Genomic DNA, 21,411 nt, shown 5'->3' with positions numbered 1-21,411 from the left:
TCTTAAAACATATTCCGCATGTAATTGTTTCAAATTCAATTTATACAGTACTTTCTCTAGCTACATTTTCCTGTTAGCACTCCATATAAACGCTATATTATATGCAAAGTTAACACTACAGCCACAGGCATGAGAAGGTTTTAGTTTAGGCCAAACACAAGCAAAATGTGTAGCTTGAACTATAATTTATACTTCTAATAAAAATTGGTTAATAAAGGTGATATTCTAGGCATTCCTTTTACCTGTTCTTGTGTATTTTTGCCATGAAATTAGCAGAAACTCACCAAACTATTTCTCTAAAAAGGCTACATAAGTCTAATGAGTAATAAATATACAATTTGACAGCATTTGGCATTCAGATGTCTGCAGGCACCCATTTGAATGACAATAGCATTTCGATGTAGTATAACATTGGTTGCTGACAATATTGCTGCTTTCAAAGGTAGATGATTTCCCCACCTGGTACAGTGCCATTATCTACTATTTCTTTATTACCATCCACAAATTTAGAAACAACACTGTCAATTGGGTATAGGGTCACAGGCGGGATAACAACTTGTTTGCAAGGTGTATAAATTGTTCGGAGGTGTATGGGATCATACCTCCTGTCTCAGAATTCCTTAGTGGAAGTTACGGCAGGAAATCTGTTGTTCTCACACTGTCCTGACTTTTCCTGAGCTAGTTCCTCCTGTTCCTCAATCACAGATATATACAAACCTGCCAATCAAGCACTTGCACATTAAAATGTATATTTGAAATTGCAAGGTATTATTTACTATGTTACTGCTGAAATAAAATGCACTGATGTATTATAATTTTAAATAAGAATAACAATAATTCTAATAATAAAAATCAATTCTGATCTCCATTGTTTTAGGATCTGTGTTTTTTATTACTTTTTATTTCACAACTGGAAACAAGTGTCTCAGCTTGTAACAAGTTAACTGTAACCAGAATCAGCAGTAAAAATGTATAATTTTCTCATAAAACATGACCAGATAGCCCATATATTATAAAATTCTCTAAGATTGTGCATTAACAAAAATAATTGGAGGGTCTGAATCCTTGGCTATTTTAAATGTTATTTATTTGGTTAAAAAAAGTAACAACATGTGGTTTTGCTTTCACAGAACTTGCTGACAAAATATACTGATTAGCCGTCTTTATCCTTGGAGCAAATAGGGAATAATACCTTAAATAAAACATAAGTATTTCTAAGTATGAAAGTCAGAGTATCTTTATATACAACCTTAACTACAATGCATTTGTCATTACTAGCCCAATTGGTTGGCACCAGCCGTTTCAACCAACAAATACCAATTCAATGTAACTGGGCGTTAGTTTTCTTTGTCTACAAGTCATCCAAATGAAAGCTGAGTATTACTCTTACTGAATGTTTAAATATATTATCTATAAACTTTGGTAGATAAAAACAAAACAAGCATACTGTTTATTTACAAACACTCAAGTACTTCATTAACATATTCAGCTAAAATAATTATCAAAACACATTTTAAGCATGACATAATTCATACATATTCAGTCCTGAGAAAACTGAATGGCTTATAAAACACAATTTTATTTATTTATTTATTTTTTTCAAAGGTTATGTGTTCCGTATACGTGTAATTAATGTGAAATCATTCAAAGACCGTAAACAAGTTCCTAGTACTATAAATAAAAAAATAAAATAATTAATTAAAAAAACAGCTAACAGGGCTTCTCCTTTGACACGTTTCTAAATAACTTGTACATGGTAACTTTTTTTTTTTTTCTCTTTCAGGATTTGCGCAAATCAAAAAAAAAAAAAAGAAAGCTAATTTAGCACCTTTTTGCATCTAAGCTTGAGTTGGATTCCTTTTGTTCTGTTAAAGTTACATTAAGGCAAAATAAAAGAGGGAGCATATTTGTTGTTGAGTTGCTGCACAACGTACAGTAACCAGTATTGTTGAAATTTCTGTTCTATTGTTTGTGGCTACTTTAGTATGGGATATCCAGGCAGAAAAAAATACTGTACAACCTTGTTAAATAAAAGTTTTAATGAACGATGAAAATTTAAATCTAATGTACACTACTACAATGTTTTACATGTATTTCTTAACATTGGAAAATTCCTTCCTTTAGATGTGTATGACAGTGCAATACCAAACTAGTGCACCATGCTGCATTCCAATATGAAAACACAGTTGTGTATGATAGTAACAAAACGTCCTGTGCTTTCCAGCTGGTTGACGGTAGTGACATATTAGAATTTTAAAATGTCAAATATATTTTTGTGAATTATGGTGATTAACAGTGACACTGGAACTTAAAAAAAAAAAATTAAAAAAATCTAAATAAGCGAATGCTGTAAGGCCTCACTTGCAAAGGTCTTTATAATATTTAGAGCAGCCTACCCACAGAAAAAAAATAAAATAAATACAAATTAACAACCAAATAAAATAACCTTACTGGGTTATTATTTATTGGTCCTTGGCACATTTATCAAACCTCTTCTTCAAGGTTATTTTCCAAAACACACGACCTACTCAAGTCTAGCAGTCATCAAGATCTGAACGTGTCCTCTTGACTGAATATATAACACCATTGTAGAAATTCACATTTACATTGCCTTGTTAATTGGGTGGTTCTCTCTAAAAAAAAAAACTCAAAACCAATTAGTCTGCAAGTTTACGCTTTTACATTATTCTTTAAAGTGCAAAGAAATTCTTCGAAGTGAAATAATTCAGTACTTCCCATTATGCAAGTACTGCAATGCCAGCTGAGATTGCATAGCAGTTTGTGTGTAAAAGGTTGACAAAAGGTTCCCATTAGTTTCAGGATGACATCATTGGAACAGGAGTCTCTGATATTTTCCTTGGAGCAGTGCTGGTTTCCTCTGGGATAGTCATTGGTGCAAAATCCCCATTGACAAAGTTATTTGAACACTGTGCAGTCCCTTTAAAAAATAGGGGGAAAAAAGCATTTATACATTTGTATTTAACTTTACCCTCAACAGCTTATTTAAACATGCCAATGGTTGACTTTTATCTTAAAGAGTAAGCTTAAAAAATAAATAAATAAATAAATAAATATTTGAAATCACTGGTAGTGGTTCTTATTGAAATTACTCAAATACTGTGTTTGTTAAGGTGCTTTGACTACGGGTTCAGGAGCTGTTCCTGTTGTCTGCCATAGACATATGTAATGTAGGCTAGATCAGCTAATGTGTTTATATATCAGTAAGCACCAGCACCATCTACTGACAGCAAAAATAAATGACGTTTGTTTGCACAGTGGCAGATTACTACACTGTGCTGGCTCTTGCTTATAAAGACACTTTGTCTGATTTAGCCTAGATTCCATAAGAAGTAACTATGGAGGGGAACCAGAAATGAAGACCAGCTTGTGAATTCCAGTGAAAGCACCTTAACAAAAAAACAAACAAACAAACAAAAAAACCAAAGGATTGGATTAATTGGAATTAAAACCTTTCAGAACAGGTTTGAGGTTTTCAAATTTAAATTACTCTGCGTATTTGAAAGTTATGCGGTTGTCCGTTTATGACTTTTCCTAAACAGATGTATTAAATACCCTGACGGCATTTGAAAGGCAGTATCACAAAAACAAGGAAGGTTAATCCCACCCACCTAGAACCGCCAAAGCTATCATTTTGACTGCCTTTTATAACACATGTTTTTATTAGGAATATAACCTACAATATACAAGCCTGCTGTTATCTCTACTGGATGTGGCAACCATCAATTCCTTCTTTTTGTACAAGGAATGCACCAGGGAAGATATCAGTAGGTGAGATTTCATCTTCAAGCTAGCCACAGCGCTTCGGTAGAAACATTTCGATCAGAAAACTGCAAAGCAGCAGCTCAACCTGGATTATGTGCTGCACTGAGTGTTTACCTTAGTTTTTTTTACAGTTTTTAATAAATTTATTTTATTATAGTTTTTCATTTTTTGAAGTAGTGCCTTACATGTGGCAAGTTAGAAAATAAACCCTTTTATGTTTAATTGTTAAACATTTAAATACGGTGTTTCGGCTGTGCAGATCTTTGATATGATGTGCTTGAAGAAAACTTTTGAGTTGTATTCCAAAAGTTTGTCTTTCATTTTAATATTGATGTTGTTTAAAATGTAACCATCATAATGACTGGCGACGGCGGATACAGGTACAAGTACAAGTACAAGCGCAGCGGTTCTAGTGTTAAACAGTAAATGTAGCCCTATCAGTCATTCAAAAGGCTGACGCTTGATCAAGGAGAATACATTTCCACTCCAGAACATCAATAGCACACCTTCTAACATGAGTTACTGTACATTCTATCAATGTGTTCTCACCAGGTATCCTAAAGACTTATTTGTTTGATTACCAAATCAATACACTTATCATATATAATCAACAACACAAGTAATTTAGCTTTAAATTTACACAAACATACTTTACACATCCAGTGTGTTGTTACTAAACAAGCTGTTTAATTAAAGACAAAAATCAACCCTAAAGATCAGGTCAATGAGTGGCAATAGCCATCCAGATGACAAAGGCTAACTCGGAAATAAACCAATATGAATACTATTTTTTAGTTTTTATTATTACTACACAGAAGTATTTATAATGCTTAAAGTAAAATGGTAAGTTTGTTTATTATTGATTGATGCACTGGTGAGCTTGTATCTCCCTCAGAATTTAGAAGTGTACTAATAAACACTTCCTGTGTTAACTGTTATTCAGTAGTACTGTTTGTATATCTTATAATGTGACGAGATGGGGGTGGGGTGGGTGTGACGACTCAATTTTAGCCTTTTATTTTAATTGCAGAATAACGCAGATTTTTATTATTTTTTAGGATCCCTGGTTATCACTATAACACAGAAGAAAGCCCTCCACATCCACAGCAATATGTACTGTTACAAATTACAATAAAAACCATTCTGAAAGTAAGGTTAACCTACTGTCTGCATCTTCGGTGCAGCTATCACTGTGTGATTCTGTGTCAGAATAAGTCCTGGTTCGTCTCTGCGATAATCGCAGCAGTGAAGATACTGACTCCTTTGGCGAGTGGCTTGTCCTACTTCCAAAAGAAGGAAGAGATCAAAGAAAAAAAAACAGAAGAAACTAATTAGTTCACTACTACTTTCTTTCTCAAGTAAAACCTTAAATCATTAAAAAAAAAAATATATATATATATATATATATATATATATATATATATATATATATATATATATATATGGTAATTGATTCATTTATAAGATAATATTAGGTATGGCGTTTCTCTATAACTTTCACTATAACTCTTAGCTGGAATAAAAGTGGCCGTTCTGAATGAGGTAGATCTTTCCAGTCCCTGAAAATGTATAATTTATAATATACCTTTCAAAACTGTAGCTACCAGGATGACTCACAGAGCGTTTCATCTAGAAAAGAAAAGAAATAAGCAATTTAAGACTTGCATTTAAATGTTTTTAAAGACAAAAACTATTTACACGTGCACAATGTCTTAAACATAATAAAATGAAATTTACTTTAATCAGTAATATATATATATATATATATATATATATATATATATATATATATATATATATATATATATATATATATATATATTGGTAAATAGTCTGAAACTATGCACTGTACAATTATCAAAAATTGGTAATTTGTCTAGTCTAAAAAGATAGTTAATTATGTAAAGCTAGCTATTGTCTGTGCGTAGGAGTGTGTGTGGGGGGCCTATCAAATTGCCATTTACTCACATACAAATTGTAAGCCTTTGCATGGAATACACCAGAATACATTGAATACATCATACAATTATTTTAAATTTGCATTCTCATTCTCTCTCTCTCTCTCTCTCTCTCTCTCTCTCTCTCTCAGCAAGCTTACAGTAGGACTGGAACTAATTTGTATGTGAGTAAATGGCAATTTGATAGACACCCCCCTTATTAATAAGGTAAATAAATAAATACACAAAATAAAAAGAGTTGTGTTGTACCCGAACCATTTGTACAGGGGATGGTGAAACTGGAGACACAACAGAATCAGGATGAGATAACTTGAACATTTCTGGCTTGAACTTGGCATTTGCTATCTTCATGCATTCTTCAAGTGTTGTAATAAAAGTATTGCACGTGGCACTCAGCAGAGAGGAGGCTTCATTCAAGTTCTACAGAAAAGTACAAGATATGGAAGAAAAATGCTTTAGAAACTAACATCTCATTTGATAAAGATAGGGCTTCAGAATTCCGGTTTTAACCAATAAACAACGATATAAGACCCCTGATACAAAAAAAAATGTAATCAATGTATATCCAATAAACACAGAAAAACACTGGAAATGGTTACTCAAATCACATTGACTTTCTATAAACCCACTCCAACTAATGAGTGGCAGCAAATTCCTATATTTCTATTGGAGACTCCGCAGACAGGGAGAATTGTGCACGTTTGTGAGATTTAAAATGAGATTAAAATTAGATACAGAGAATTATGCTTGTTCACTGGATTTAAAGCTATATTAAAGTTAGATAGGGAGGATTGTACAAGCTTGTGGAATTTAAAACAGAACTACAAACTGTGGCGAAATTTTAAAAAATGCCTACACACACAAAATCCAATTAGAAGAATATACCTGACCATAAGGATTTTGTTGTGGAAGACAGCAAAGGAAAGAGGTTACTAGTGTGCAAGTACTGTCAAGTTACTTTCCATACTGTACCAGGAAAAAACACCCAAGATTTTTGGGAAGTAACCAAAAACAATAATCTCTTACAGTATAAAAAAAAGAAAAGCCCTGGAAAAAAAAAAAACATTTCAGGGCACGTACATAAAACTCAAAAATAAACACTGAAAAACAGGAGCCCTAGATATAGATAAATAATATCCTACCCACAAAACCTTCATTCGGTTAATTAAAGGTTGTTTTTATTAATTAAATAAATAACATTTGATGTTGAAAAGGCTTTACTAAAATGCTGTAAGTCTCTTAATTACATAATTCAATCACAACAAGGCTATTATATATAATGAATAAAATAAATAAATAAATAAATTGCTACTTGCACTGGTGAGAATGGCTAAACAGTGCCACCTTCTGGAGACTCCACTGATTTATTTTCAAGTTAAAACTATAATAAATAGGCCTACAACAGTAGCTGTAGATGTCAGAGCCCAGAAATAAAGTGATGCTTTCTAATATATTTGTGTTACTGCTTAAAACATTTTATAGGAAACAGAGGGCATTTTCAATACTGGCTAATGAGGTCATATTTAATTAAAAAAGGTGTAGCATCAGACATTTAAAGCTGCAACTGTATCTTTGTCAACATTGGGGTCAAAGAACCCTGATCAAAGTAACACACAACATCTGACTAACAATACTTTCACAAGGGATATTTTTTAATTGGCTTCTTAGCCCTGGGTGTATATTCCATTGCTTAACTCAACAGACAAGGCTAAATGTCTTCATTTAAATATTTGTTTTATTAGCATAAACCCCTTGCTGCCAACCTCACTAATCTACACAACCACATGTTTTCTTTTGTTGTTCACGTAAAATTAGTATTATATTTTGCACTGAATTGTATAGAACCCTGCATGCTTCTTAAAACAATTAGTCAGCCCACATATCCCATACACTTGCATGTCAATACCTTTTTGTATGAATTGTATGTTCCAAACAACATTTTTTAAAATGTCTATTAAAAGCATATCCATTTTTACCATACTGATCTCTGAAAACAACCATACAATGCTTTATGGTTTATTTTGTTATATATTTGTGGGCACTAAACTACTGAAATACAGTACGTTACAAGTAATACATTAAGACTGTACAAAACCTCTGTGCTGGGCGATGTGTGGTTTGCCTCCTGATTTACCGATTCCTGTATCGTGTGGACCTGCTGCATCAACAAATCACAGTATAATCGCAGTTCAGACATCTTCGTTTTCAGAGACTCAGTGGTTTCCTTAATTTCTTAAGACAAAAAAAAAAAAAAAAAAAAAAAACACACAAATGAATGGCTAGTTATTGAATAATACATACAGTACACACACACACACACACACACTATATATACACACTATATATTAGTTTTTGCGGCATGAACATCACCACATTGATATAGCAACTGAGCTGGATGAAATTATTATACTACTTAACTTTTGGCTCAGCGTTAGAGCTACAGTAATGATTTTAGACTGCATTATACACTGTATAGCCATCAAACCAGAGAATGCAGTAAAATTAGACAGTTCCATAGCCTGCAATGTATGCACATTGATGTGTGATCCACTGACTAGACAAGTGCTACTATTCAAAAACAATCATGTGAAAGCAGAAGGATATTGGGTGTTCCTGCAACCAGTTTGTCTCTCAACACAAGGGCTGTCCAACACCATTAGTCACGTGAGCCATGATGGATCCAGCCCGAAGATGTGTACAAGGTGTTGTACCTGTGGTCCAAAACGCAGAAACCTGGACAAGACTCAACTGTTTCCACTAAAACTATGCAGCGTGGCTTTTAATTGGTAGCAGGTCACAAACGGAAGATTCCTATATATAGCCTTACTAGTTTGAACATCAGTTGGGTTTGTTTAATTTCTAAACTATAAAACCATCCTTACACAAACCTTTTTCTTTTTTTGTTCTGGTGTCAGTCAAACATGCTTTTGAACTTCCTAAGGCCACAAGCCACCTCTGTCTTTCAGCAGCATTGACCGCTTTCACATAGAAGTGCTGTTCCCCAGGAATAATCAGCTCCATCCTGGAATTGTCTGCTGGGTGAACTGATTTAAAGACACCAAAAAACAGTTTATTTGTATTGTTATTTTATGTGTTATTTCATCTGGACAATAAGCTACAGCATGTAAACAAAATATTGAAACTTCCCTTACTGAATAGTTTAATGAACTGGTGTATGGCTGGTCTTTAAAACAGATCTGTTGTGCTTTTTTCCATGTGTGTTACATCTACTGTAAACAAACATCCTGTTTTTTGCACATTTACTCTTGTTCTGCTTTGCGAGCACACAGCACCAGCTCATTCACAATGGTGTCAATACAACAGAAACTTGTAGACTTGCAAAAAAAATAATTAAAAAAAAAACAAAAAACAACTTTCTGCAATTCCAATTCAACTAGATGTTAGAAGTAGATCTGCCAAGACTTCTATGAAATGTTATGTAACCACTGAAAAGACCTATATTTCTTTGCTTTGCTTACAATTTAAATGACCTTTGTCTAAACCATTAGGAATATCAATATTAAATACTGCAGACTACTATTATACAATATAGGCCTACTGCCTTCTGTAATGTGAAAAGCTATTTTTGTTATCCAAGTGTAAGATACAAGGGTAGCAGTGAAAGCTATACTGACATTTTGAATGCTTATCTGCAAAACCCCTCCTGAGTCATACATTTCTGTCTGCTAGATTTAACTGCTTAACTAAAGATAAGATGAAGTGCCCTGTTTCCCTGTTTTTCACTGGGGGTTCACCACCTATACTGCTTATGAACAATAACAATATTTTGGGTCTGGGCTCTTTATAAAGAATATCCCCCCAAATAACATGATATGGTTTTTAAACTTGTCATTTAAACCGTATAACAGATGGAAGGAACAGAATATGGAGGCAGCCAATTGAAGCCTTTTGACTTATTTATCTTTTGCCAACTGTCAAAGCTTTTGCCAACATTGTGATCATATCCATTTCACAATGTTTCACTTTTATCCTGATTTATGAGGTAAGTCTTGCAAATAACTGATCATATCCATTCCACAATGTTTCACTTTTATCCTGATTTATGAGGTATGTTTTAAAATTACAATGTGAATATTCACTGTGCCAAAACTGCTTGCAAGAGTTTCAAGGACAGTGGCATTGACCACATTGTCTCCAAATCACAATCTAATGGAACATGTGCTGGGTGAGCTGGAGTGTAAAATTAAACATTGCCTACATGTGCCAACACCCTGGCAGGAATGGAATGGCATTCTACAAGAACTTTGATTTTTGGTTAATCTGGCTTGGAAGGACCCTGTTCTGCCTCATCTAAATAGTGATCGTTATCTAAACGTCTCCCACCCGATCATACTCAAGTGACAAGCTGACACATAATATACAAAAAGTACCGCACCTTTAATTTCACACACTGACATTTTGATACTCCCTTTACTGCCTTTGCAAACATCATCTTCAGAATCATAATAGGACAGTATTCCATTATCCAGCACAAACCAGCGTGGCTGCCAACCTGGAAAGAGAGCAAGGGCTCATCATGTAAACACCAGCTCAAGTCAGTCATCCAAATCAGTTTGCAAAAAGTGTCTTTGCATTGCACACCTCACAACTCAGAAATGATTAACCCTTATTAAAAGATCAATTGTACGTGCTGTATACACACTGCACACTCCTAAAACTCGACTATTGAATAATATAGCAATGAATATTCACGATGAGTACCAAAATAACAAAGATGTAATTTGCAGCTCAAATGCGGAAAGGCTTCCACAATCTTTTCAATACATGTGCATATATTAGTTAGTTTGTGATTGGAATGCTTTTCAAACACTAACCTTACACAAAATACCAATGATAAACAACATCCTTTTGTAAATGCATAATTTATTATAATGGTTCAAATAATAATAATAATAATAATAATAATAATAATAATAATAATAATAATAATATATTTACCGGTAATGTAGTTTGTCCACTTGTACAATACTCCTTCCATAATTCATAGAAATGCTCTTTGCAAAATAGGTTTGACCCCTGTTAGTACTAGAGGCTTAGAATCTTCAGATCGCAATCGGTAAATTTCTAGCCAGATGGACCGGGCATTTTGGATAAAGGCAAGATGTTTATAATAACGTACAAGAGTATCGTATCATTCATTTTCTTATCTCGTATGTTGTTGAACTATATCATGAACACATTCAGATAAAACGCCATCGTCAGGTTCCTGTTTTTTTTTTTTCAGATTGACCCTGACATTCAGTTTACTTCCTGGATTACACCTCACGGGAAACTTTGTGATTGACAGCAAACTGGCCAATCAAAAAGAAGGGTGGGTCCTTCTGTTTAAAGAGACAGTGTTAAACATACATTGCCATTAAATTCATCAGTCTTTGGCTGCTGCTTTGAGAGACAAAAACAAACAAACACACACATACACACAACACAATAATATTAATACATAATAATAATAATAATAATAATAATAATAATAATAATAATAATAATAATAATAATAATAATTGAAGCTTCCTGTGGAAATATAGTTTTTTTTTTCTGGTGCATTCATGTGATATCGACGATGGTAGTATCCATTTAACACTTGCAAAAACACCAGTGATCACCCTCTCTCTCCGTGGTGGTTTTGTGAAATCGTGTTGCTTCCACCTTGTGCCAAGTTAAACTGCTCTGTGGTTTTAGCAGCCACAGAAGAACAATGCGAATGTGACGCCATAGTTGAAAAATGTCAGTTTGACTGAAGCCAGGTATCCTTATCTGAGGCAGTCAGATTGTGTACAGTAAAGCACATTTCACAACTGTTATTACATTCACAGCCTGGTCTTAAGTGTTTTTTTTGTTTTGTTTTTTGTTTGTTTGTTTTTTTTTTTGGTTTTGTTTTCTTGCATGCTCATAAAATATTTCAGTAGACGAAAAATGTAAACTGCGCAACATCTTTATTATAAAGTTCTAACATGACTCAAATTCCTCACTGCCAGTTCAGAAGATTTTCACGTTCGTCTTTACGTGTAATTGGAAGAGGCGTGGGCGTGGCTGCTGGAGTCATTGGTCTTTCAGACACTGCCACGCGTTCGCTTGAATTTGTGTAACAGTACGCAGTGATTAGCTGTCGGGCACAATGGTGTTTATTGCCATGTTTCTTTTGTATTTGCAGGCATACAGCCTTTCGGTAGATTTTTCAGTTGCACAAGAAGAAGAAGTCAAAATTGAAGTTGTGCACATGCCAGAAGAATGCACGAAGAAAAGCAAAAAAGGGGACATGCTGAATGCGCATTATGATGGGTTTCTAGCAAAAGATGGCTCAAAGATTTACTGCAGGTAAAGAGATGGTTAGTTATTGTTACTATAACGTTTGGTGTGGGAAAATTGTGACGATAATAATGTAGCCTGTATATAAACTGTACAGTTTGACGCTATTTTAAACACAGTTTAGATGGAACTCTTTTACAGTACTGTCTGCAGCTGAATTGGTGTTGCATTCCTGATCGGTACATCTGTACCTTTTTGCTCTGTTTAATGTGAATCGAATCGAATAGGTTCGTGATTGAAGTCTTCCATCTATCAATACTATAACTTTGCATTGAATACGTCAGGACTAAACTAGCCTTACCTAAGTACCTTCTTTGAATAGACACATGAATTCTGATTTAAATTATTTTAAAGTTGCATTCTCTCTCTCTCTCTCTCTCTCTCTCTCTCTCTCTCTCTCTCTCTCTCTCTCTCTCTCTCTTCCTGCAGCCGATCAGACAATAAAGGACACCCTAAGTGGTTTGTACTTGGTGTTGGCCAAGTAATAAAAGGACTGGACATAGGAATGATGGGCATGTGTCCTGGAGAAAAAAGAAAAGTGACTGTACCCCCTTCACTAGGATTTGGAAAACTAGGGAAAGGTATTTTAAGGGAGATGGATGGTGGTAAATGGTCTTGTTTTGTGCTGCTAGAGATTGATTGTTCAACAACACTATTGTCTCATAACCTCCAACCATTCTTCAAGGTGCCTTTCCTGTAAACTGCACCTACTTCAGCTGAAGCACGGCTAAAAATATTATCATCATATATCACTCCTTGTACTTGTTTCTTCTAATAAACAGAAAAAAGATACATGAAAAACAAGTACACAAAAATACCTGCCAGTGGGGTGAAATAAATATGCTTTCTTTTTGCACTAATTTAAAATATTGTTTACTTTTTTTTTTTTTTTTTTTTTAGTTGACCCTAATTAAGGAATAGTAAAGAATATTTTGGGTTTCTTTTTCCCCACAAACTGTTCTACGCTAATGTGCATTTCTTCAACAGAATTCAAAATTCCCTTTTTTGTGTAACAGCTACTTCAGTTGTCTTTTTTTGATTACCCACTCTCCTGCAAACACAATCAGGACGCAGATATGTCCCAACCCATTTCATAATACTATTTATTTATTTGGCAGATGCCTTTATCCAAGTCGACTTACAGGTGTAACAGAGCAGTTGTGTTGATTTGACCATTACAACAACTTATTACAAAAAGCAACCTTTTTTTTAGCTATTGTGTAACTTTGAAATGTTATTAAGGGCCGGACCAAATCAATGTTAGCGCTTAGCGAACGAGGACGCGAAAGCATTCGCAGTAATAAAACACAAGAAATTCCAACCGAAATTTCGCTGAACCAAAACAAGCCCTCTTCGCGCTTCAGAAAGCAACTATCACTTGTTGACTACAAGTGGGTTGAGAAGGGGGAGTGGTTTGCTATTGCCCGACCAAATCTATTCAATTCCAGCTATAAATCACATCACAAGAATTTCGATCAGATTGTATAGTGAACTTTAAAGTTGTCGAAAGCTATTGCTATTAAGCAAATAGTAAAAAAAAAAAAACACTAAACATCGTGATATTTGCAAAAAAAACAAAAAAAAATACATGCCTCAAGACGCTCCACTGACCTCATATATTGTATCAAATATTATATGTATTATTCCTATTATTATCATAATATATGTTGTGTTTGTTGCACCCTTAAGCGAGACACGCACAAGACCATTTTTTTCTTTAGCCAACATTTTTTTTTTTTTCTCCACAGTTTAATGTTGCTTTTGACGGTCCCTCCTTCTCCTGCAAAACTTCTCTCTGCCCCTTTTGCGGATTGGAAATGGCTAGTTTTTGTTTTGGGGTAAAGAAACTAGTGCTATTATCGCATAAACACTGCAAGAGCGATCAGGGTTTGATTTGGTCCAGCCCTAAGTTTTAATAATTATTCTCTTTACAGATGAATGCTCTTTTATGTTTACTAATGTGCCATGCATTTATTTAACACTGGTTATCTAAATCTTTGACCTTTTTTTTTTGTTTTTTGTACAGTTCCTCAAGAAACTCCTTCCTTTTTATAAACAACTATATCTTGGCATCACTGCATGTTGAGGAACATTGTATCAATTCTTAAATTCTAAGTGCATGCTCATTTACCCTCCCCTATATTTAATATGTGGTAAGTATTATTCTAGAAACCATACATCATTATAGATATTTCTAACTATATATATACACACACTAACCTACAATGACTAACCTAAAATTGTTTCCCTCTAATTAGTTATTGTTTCCACTAATTTTCCAGACAAAATATTGTTAATTTATTAATTTAAAATGGCATTCACTGGTACATTCAATGGGTGGTTGTGTGCAAATATATTTTTTTCTAAGCATGAATAGGACCATTCAAAAATCTTCCAGCACTGCATTAGTTTTGATTATTGCTTTTAGGAAGAAAAGCCAGTACTGATTTTTAGTTGTCTTTGTTCCCTTACAATAGACAAGGTGCCACCTAATTCTACACTGATATTTGAAATTGAGCTGTACACAGTCGCAAGAGGACCTCGCAGCGCAGAGTCCTTTCAAGAAATTGACCTAAACAAAGACAGATCACTTTCTCAGGATGAGGTAAAAACTTTTAAAAACATATATTTCATATTATTAAATTGCAGGACCTTTAAATGTGATCGTGAGGCTTTTCAGCTCGAGCCCCGCCTACTCTCTATATAAATGTAGAGTCATATGATGTGAATGGAAGGGAAGCTATTCAGCACAACCATTTAGGATATCTAGCTCAAACTGAAAGCAGCTAAAAGACAAGTAAAGTTTGATTTATAGAAGAACAAACAACATAACATAACAGAACCCAGATTGTGAGTGCATTTACACATTGTGATCTTTTCAAAAATAAAATGTTCTGGTGCTTATGCAATATGTTACACAAATGTGAGAGTTCTTTGACTAGACATGGATTCTTCAAAGGAATCCAGTTTCTGTTCGGTTCCAGTCACCTTGACAAATATGTTTGTTAATTGACAAAAATACAAAAACGGGGGGAAAAAACAAAACGCAGCTTTGAAACTTTTAATTGGAATTAACATTGAATCTGGGCAATTATTTACAAGACACATTTCTTCAGTATCAACATTATGCTTTGTGGGCATGTGTTATTTTTTCTTTCTCAGTTGCTTGTGGGGCGTCATTTTAATCTGCAAAATTATGAGGTTAGGGGAAACAACAATATTTTCTTATAAAAGACAGTGAATACACTGTAATCCAGTCACCACTACTTTTGAAGAAAAACAGTCAGTAACAACATTTGTACCAGATAGTTAAGAACTATGGTAGACCTTGTCTTGCTAGTTTGTGATGCTGATATCTTCTTGTAGAGCACTGTGAACGTATTCCAACTTTTTTTTTTTTTGTCTTGTGTGTGTGTTATTTTTCTCTATTTCCATCTTTCTTTCAGTGTCTCTCAGCATTACCTGTTTCTTCAGTCGCCTTTCCCACTGCTTCACACAATTTTTCCAACATATTCTGAATGATTAATGCAAGGAAAACCATGAATGCCATCAGATTCGATACAGTATGTTATTACGTGCTAATATCAATGTTCAACAAATTGTTAGTAGCAAATGCTTTACTCTGCTCAAATGTTGTCCTTTTTTGATGATTTAGTTATGCTTTTTCATTATTTATATTTGTTTAAATTAACAGTGTTTTTCTGTTTGATTTATCCCTAGGTCTCAGAATATATGAAGAAGGAGTTTGAGAAGGGTGGTAATAAACGTGACCAATCCTTTTATGATGCCATTATAGCAGATGTTTTTCGGAAGAATGACCATAACGGAGATGGCTTCATATCTGCAAAAGAATACAATGTCTACGAACATGATGAGCTATAGTGAAACACTCCAGTTTAAAGTGAATATTTATAGGAGTGGAAGTAATAGAATTGTCAAACAAAACAAAGCTAAGCTCTGTTGTGTTAAACTTCCATACCTATAAATATTCACTTTAACTACACTGATTTCAACTAATCTGCCTGCACTTGTTTTAAAAGAAAAAAAAATAGTATTATTTTTTGTATAAGAAAGTATTTGATAGTATATTGTCAAATAAATACCACTTGGAAATAGGTGACTGGAATTTGTTTACATCATTTACAAATAAAGTCTTTTTACAGAGTGTTTGCCTTTGTTGATGGGAAACTTAATGTTTTTGTACAAGCTTTATATTAGCCTGCAAACATAGTGATTGTTTACATTTGATATGCTGGATCAATGTAGACTTAACAACCAAGCAAACATATACTAGATCTCCATTGGCTGCTTATTTATTGAATTTAGGCACTAATGTACCAGCAGATTTCAGCCAGATATTTTGTTCCTAGATTGGGATTATCTGTAGGTACATTATAAACAATTTCCACATTTAAAGGACTGCATATCTATACCCTGCAAGCATGTTGACACCATTTTGCATGCAGACTTTGCACATGTGTGTTCATTTTTTTACTTGTTTTGTAGAGAGGCACATGGGTGAGTCCTGGTACATCGGTTATGTGGGCCTAGTTTTATTCATAGGCTAGAAATAGTCAAACTCAATTTACAATTTGAGCAGAAATGTTCTAGTTGTATGTTGTAGTCCAACTCCATATTTTATGTATTTGAAGCAATTATATTTTTAAATTCAGTCATTTCTAATGTCCTTATTGGGTTTAAAAAGGACACAGAGACAATACAGATACATCTTACATTTAATATCTTATAGAAAGTCATAAAACATAAAAACATTCTAGCACCAAACTATTAGCAAATAAAAAAGTGCTTCCATTTGTATTTTTATGTAACTGAATTAGTGCACAGAATAATCAAATTACAGTCCTTTCTTACATAACCCACACTGCTCACATGCATGCGAAACCATAGACTGCTGATTCTTCATGTACCTTCAACCTGATACTCTCCTTCATTTTTAATTCATCAACTACATTATTAATCATTCTCAAGTTAGTCTCATGTTACCTGTTCTTGATAATTGCCAGACTATTTAGCTTAATAGTGTTCACTTTTTAAAAAGCATTGCAAAATAAGTAGCACAATTTAGTAAAACCTTCTCATGGTACATACATTAAAACCATATAAACCATTTCTTAGTTGTTTTTTTTTTAAATATTAATATTATTTAATATTTAATATATTAAAATCTTGCCTTCTTTAAAACAGTTAAACAATGTCTAGTGAATTGCAAAATAGATTTAGGCATTTAAAGAACAGTCCTTAATAAAATAAAAGTCCTTCAAATGGTCTTTACAGCTTTGTGAATTGGTCCCAGTAAATATATTACAACCTGATTGACCAACACATTAAAGATACCTATTTAGAAACTGCAGTTACTGTATAGACTCATCTAGTCTGCATACAAGTGAGTTGAACCTTTTTTTTTTCCAGTGACTGTGCTGATCTTGTTTCTGAACAATGTGGCACTACACTGTAAGCTTGTTAGTTAGGCACATATGCATCTGTTTTACCTTAGTCTTTTATGCCAGAGGTCAAAGCAAGGCACAACATGAAGCCTTACATATTTATGTCCATTGAAAGAACACTCAAGGCATCCATACACAGTTTCTCTTCTTAAATGTCCCATCCCACAGAGGGCACAAGGTCCTTTGGGTATATTGTTATTAAGCAGGTTAATCCGTGTGTGAGAGCCTTCTCTAAGGTAGCTGGTGGAAACATCAGTCATGCTTGTTGCCTTTTCATAATAGTCTGCAGCCAGATCCTCCATATATATGTCAGAATTTGTAATTTCATCAAACGTTCTGTCATCTAAATAGAAACAGATAATAGAAATATGAATTTGAATAAAAACTTAATATACTCAACATTTACTACAATATTTAAGCTTAATTTATGAGATACTCTTGATTACAACAAATGTTTATGATCAATGTTGGGACAATTCAATTGGGCTATTTGCATTCCAAGAATATTAAAATAAGCATGTTCTAATATGTACAGCAGGTGAGTGACGTAATTTATTTTTGAATGCAAAATGTATTTCTATGATAGCGGTCTCTGTTTATATAACTGAATAAATCAAACAAACCTGCTCTGAAAGGGTTTCCATAAATAATTCCAGACAAAAATCTTCTCAGTCTGCCCACTGAAAATCGTCCCAGGAACCCTCCTAACTGCTCTCTGATTTGTTCTTTTTCAAATCCACCTGCGGACTCTGAGGTGACGCACATCTCTTCATCCGAAGAAAAAAATAAAATAAATACATGCTACTGTTTATGGATTCATCCATTTACTATTATATAATGAGATGCTTTACCCAGAATTGCTTTGAGGTATTTTTTAGTATATATTACCAATTAGAAGATAAATCCTTCAAAGTACTCTGTGCATTTAAATGACAACAGAACAGTTACCTACCAAAGCGACCATCCAGTCGCACAAAAACTTCAAATATGCTAAATGCAATTGTTGTGTGAGCTGGAATAACAATGGCTTTGTCACGACCCTTGTGATTCCGACCGTCATCAATCTGAAACTGAAATAAAATAAAACAAACAACAGATGTGTGTGAAGAAATGCCATTGTCAAAACGGTTTTACACAAAGGGAATAACACTTGATTCATTTTCACATCAGCAGCACAATGTGGCCAAGTGACTTTTTAATGAAACTGTGTTATCACTCTGTCATTTTAGTTGTTATTGTATATTATTTATCTTAAATTTATCACCATCCCAAGTGGACAAAAGTTAAAGAAAAGAGCCACATCTGTTGGAAACATCTGGGTTATAATAAAATATTAACTCCAATCTGTAACTTGGCAGAATGAAAATAGCTTTTATTCTGCCATTACAGCAGATGTGTGATTACCCTCATGGGTTTCCTCTGCATGCCTGCGTGTACAGTGAGGGAACACTGACGGGTTGTTCGTATACTTTCCGTAACGACACACAGCACTGCTCGTCCACTCTCCTTTGACTGGCGAATTAGACAGTGGTCAAGGTCTACTTTTCTGTAAAACAAGCCAAAGATTAACAGCAGATTTATGTCAGTAACTAAGCAATGTTTTACCAAGTTTCATTAAAATTAGATAAGCTGTTTTGAGGATACAGTCAGCACTCGGTATACTTAGGAGGAAAGCATCCGCTCTGCAGAAACGAAAGCTACGCAAACCTAAAACTGTGAAGACAAAGTCCAGCCAAGGCTGCATGAAGCAGCACGGGTCGTCATATGAATACCGGCTCATCAGTTGGTTAGTTTAGGATAGTGATCCCATGTAAAGTATAGCGAGGGTTACGTAGTGTAGCCGGTTCCTGGAGCGGGATGCCTCGTTTATAAGGCTAGTGCTCATCCTGTGTGGCACTTTTTATTTGTAGTTTTTGTACTGTGTTTTAATTTTGCCTTTTGTATAGCTTGCTGTATATGTCCTCTGTGCGTTACCATCGCTGGTAACGTCACATGACCCCTTTGTTTACTTTCGTTTTTTGTATTAATAAATCCTGCGTGCCTCTGCTGGTGTCTGCAACTCCACCTGCATTGTCTCTCTGTATTGCTTAAGCAGCGGCTACCCGCACACATGACACGAGCACCCTGTCACAATATGTAATAAACAATGTTACAATTTATTTGATTATCCATCACAGCCCACGTTTTATTTTTATTTATTTTCTCAGGTGCGCAAATCAGTCTTGTGCAGTTACACTGTGCTTTCTCCGTTTCACCCAACAAAAATGCAGCAACAACATAGTGAACGAGACCAGCTACTGTAATGTAAAACAATTCATCATTAAACAGTTTCAAATACTGTGATGTATTAAAAAAAAATACATAAAAAAATAAAATCTTGAATTGCTTTTGTGCATTTTCATTTGCAAGTGAACTGTGACATTACAGTGTTATCAAGCATTCTACTCTGCAATTTTGAATACATACTTTGGATACTGTTTTAATTCTGGAAACTTTTTTTTGACATACAGTATACCACTATCTCCTGTTGCCAGAGATTCCAACCCCTACAGGTATCATTTCACACAATGTAAAAACAGTAGATATTATATTGTATTATTTTATATAATACTATTTAAAGGATATACATCAATACATCTATTAACATAATATCACGTTGATATGGAAGTTAATCTCTATATAAAGCACTGTATAGGTGATAACAAAAGGTTTGAAATGTAGCGCTTCAGTGATCTATAAACTTATTTGATTTCACTAAACTATTAAGTCTGGTAATATATATATATAAATATATATATATAATAGATATATTATATAACTATAATATATATATATTATATATATATAATACTCTTTGTTTTCATTACAACAGTTTTCATTACAACATATAATAATACATGATGTTCAAAAGATTTAGCATACAATAAAGCCAAAAAAAATGTAATAAGATTGTGAGGATTGAAAGGACAAGGACATTGTTTACCTTGAACTGAGCTCTCTAAGCAACATTGGAACTTCTACCTCATGCTTCGTTACTATTCCAAATGAGGCTTTAACAGCTACAGTGTCAGATCCAGCAATGTTGAAGCCTACATCATTGATAATGTGGTTTCCCAATCTACCATTCAAGGAGACGTCAGATTTGTCTTCATAGTTTAGTAACTGGTATGAGGAAACACCTGTTTGGAAATAATAATAATAATAATAATAATAATAATAAAATAATAATAATAATAATATATTCAAGCCTATATCTGATTTCATGCATGTGCATGTTTACCTTAGGATTTACCAAAATACCAGTGTTTTATGGTAGTCTTAATATGGTTTCTAGCTGGAATATTTCACCCTTGTAAAAACTGTGTTAAGGATATATTTAAAAACATTTCATAATAGCTTTCCTTTGGCTTCATACGAACAAAAGCTGTGAGTTGTATTGCCAGAACTGATGTACTAGACATTAATAAACTAATTACCTGCTGAGATCTCCTTCTCTCCTACAAGTATATCCTTCAGAGAGAAAGGAGTGGCGGCGTATTTAGTTTTCTTCCAAAAATGAGTCTTCTTTTTCTTTGTGACCAGACTCAGCGGTTGATACCTGTCAGCTTCACTCAGGCTGGGAACTGAAATCAGCCTCCCTGTGTCTCCAACCTGTTTTACAAAATTCTTAGTAGCTGCTGCGAACATGTTACATATTACTTATGTATATATACATACAATCTCTTTGCATTAAGGTTTCCAAGCATCTATAATAATGTTGGTAAGTGCTGCATAAACGATTCCTTCTTCCTACAGATGAATTTGTCATTTGCTCTTTCCCTTAAGAGGGGGTTGCAACACAATTAATAATAGATTTATAATGTAAGGTGATAGGAGAT

General features: G+C 34.0%; 3 protein-coding genes across 12 annotated transcripts; 1 reads left to right on the top strand and 2 right to left on the bottom strand.

Annotated features, from left to right (window-relative positions):
- Positions 1-896: 896 nt before the first annotated feature.
- Positions 897-10,992, bottom strand: plekha3 (pleckstrin homology domain containing, family A (phosphoinositide binding specific) member 3). 5 transcript variants are annotated; one of them, XM_041261748.1, is made up of 8 exons: positions 10,701-10,992; positions 10,138-10,254; positions 8,630-8,785; positions 7,876-7,973; positions 5,991-6,161; positions 5,369-5,412; positions 4,948-5,066; positions 897-2,938 (listed from the first exon to the last, which is right to left on the bottom strand). In XM_041261748.1, exons 1-8 carry the CDS (start codon positions 10,738-10,740, stop codon positions 2,817-2,819), a joined length of 867 nt encoding a protein of 288 aa, XP_041117682.1. In that variant the 5' UTR covers positions 10,741-10,992; the 3' UTR covers positions 897-2,816. The 5 variants fall into 5 exon arrangements, with proteins under 5 accessions (XP_041117682.1, XP_041117677.1, XP_041117679.1 ...); XM_041261743.1 differs by having other exon boundaries at positions 898-2,938; positions 7,837-7,973; XM_041261745.1 differs by having other exon boundaries at positions 898-2,938; positions 5,997-6,161; positions 7,837-7,973.
- A 403-nt stretch (positions 10,993-11,395) lies between these two features.
- On the top strand, positions 11,396-16,213 carry LOC121322172 (peptidyl-prolyl cis-trans isomerase FKBP7-like). 4 transcript variants are annotated; one of them, XM_041261752.1, is made up of 5 exons: positions 11,396-11,486; positions 11,914-12,077; positions 12,498-12,649; positions 14,546-14,673; positions 15,789-16,213. In XM_041261752.1, the coding sequence occupies exons 2-5, from the start codon at positions 11,980-11,982 to the stop codon at positions 15,948-15,950; spliced, it is 540 nt and encodes a 179-aa protein (XP_041117686.1). In that variant the 5' UTR covers positions 11,396-11,486; positions 11,914-11,979; the 3' UTR covers positions 15,951-16,213. The 4 variants fall into 4 exon arrangements, with proteins under 4 accessions (XP_041117686.1, XP_041117685.1, XP_041117684.1 ...); XM_041261751.1 differs by having other exon boundaries at positions 11,405-11,506; XM_041261750.1 differs by lacking the exon at positions 11,396-11,486 and adding an exon at positions 15,515-15,631 and having other exon boundaries at positions 11,606-12,077; positions 15,789-15,876.
- Positions 16,214-16,859: 646 nt separating this feature from the next.
- On the bottom strand, positions 16,860-21,220 carry pjvk (pejvakin). Of its 3 annotated transcripts, XM_041261978.1 has the most exons (7): positions 21,010-21,220; positions 20,517-20,712; positions 18,938-19,079; positions 18,486-18,603; positions 18,243-18,300; positions 18,157-18,161; positions 16,860-17,918 (listed from the first exon to the last, which is right to left on the bottom strand). In XM_041261978.1, exons 1-7 carry the CDS (start codon positions 21,218-21,220, stop codon positions 17,575-17,577), a joined length of 1,074 nt encoding a protein of 357 aa, XP_041117912.1. In that variant the 3' UTR covers positions 16,860-17,574. The 3 variants fall into 3 exon arrangements, with proteins under 3 accessions (XP_041117912.1, XP_041117911.1, XP_041117913.1); XM_041261977.1 differs by having other exon boundaries at positions 16,860-17,876; positions 18,157-18,300; XM_041261979.1 differs by lacking the exons at positions 18,157-18,161; positions 18,243-18,300 and having other exon boundaries at positions 16,860-17,876.
- Between the last annotated feature and the right edge of the window lie 191 nt (positions 21,221-21,411).

Source organism: Polyodon spathula, chromosome 10, assembly GCF_017654505.1.
Source record: "Polyodon spathula isolate WHYD16114869_AA chromosome 10, ASM1765450v1, whole genome shotgun sequence".
Taxonomy (NCBI): Eukaryota; Metazoa; Chordata; class Actinopteri; order Acipenseriformes; family Polyodontidae; genus Polyodon; species Polyodon spathula.
The sequence above is the reverse complement of the archived record's forward strand: the minus strand, read 5'-3'. Positions and strand labels throughout refer to the sequence as shown.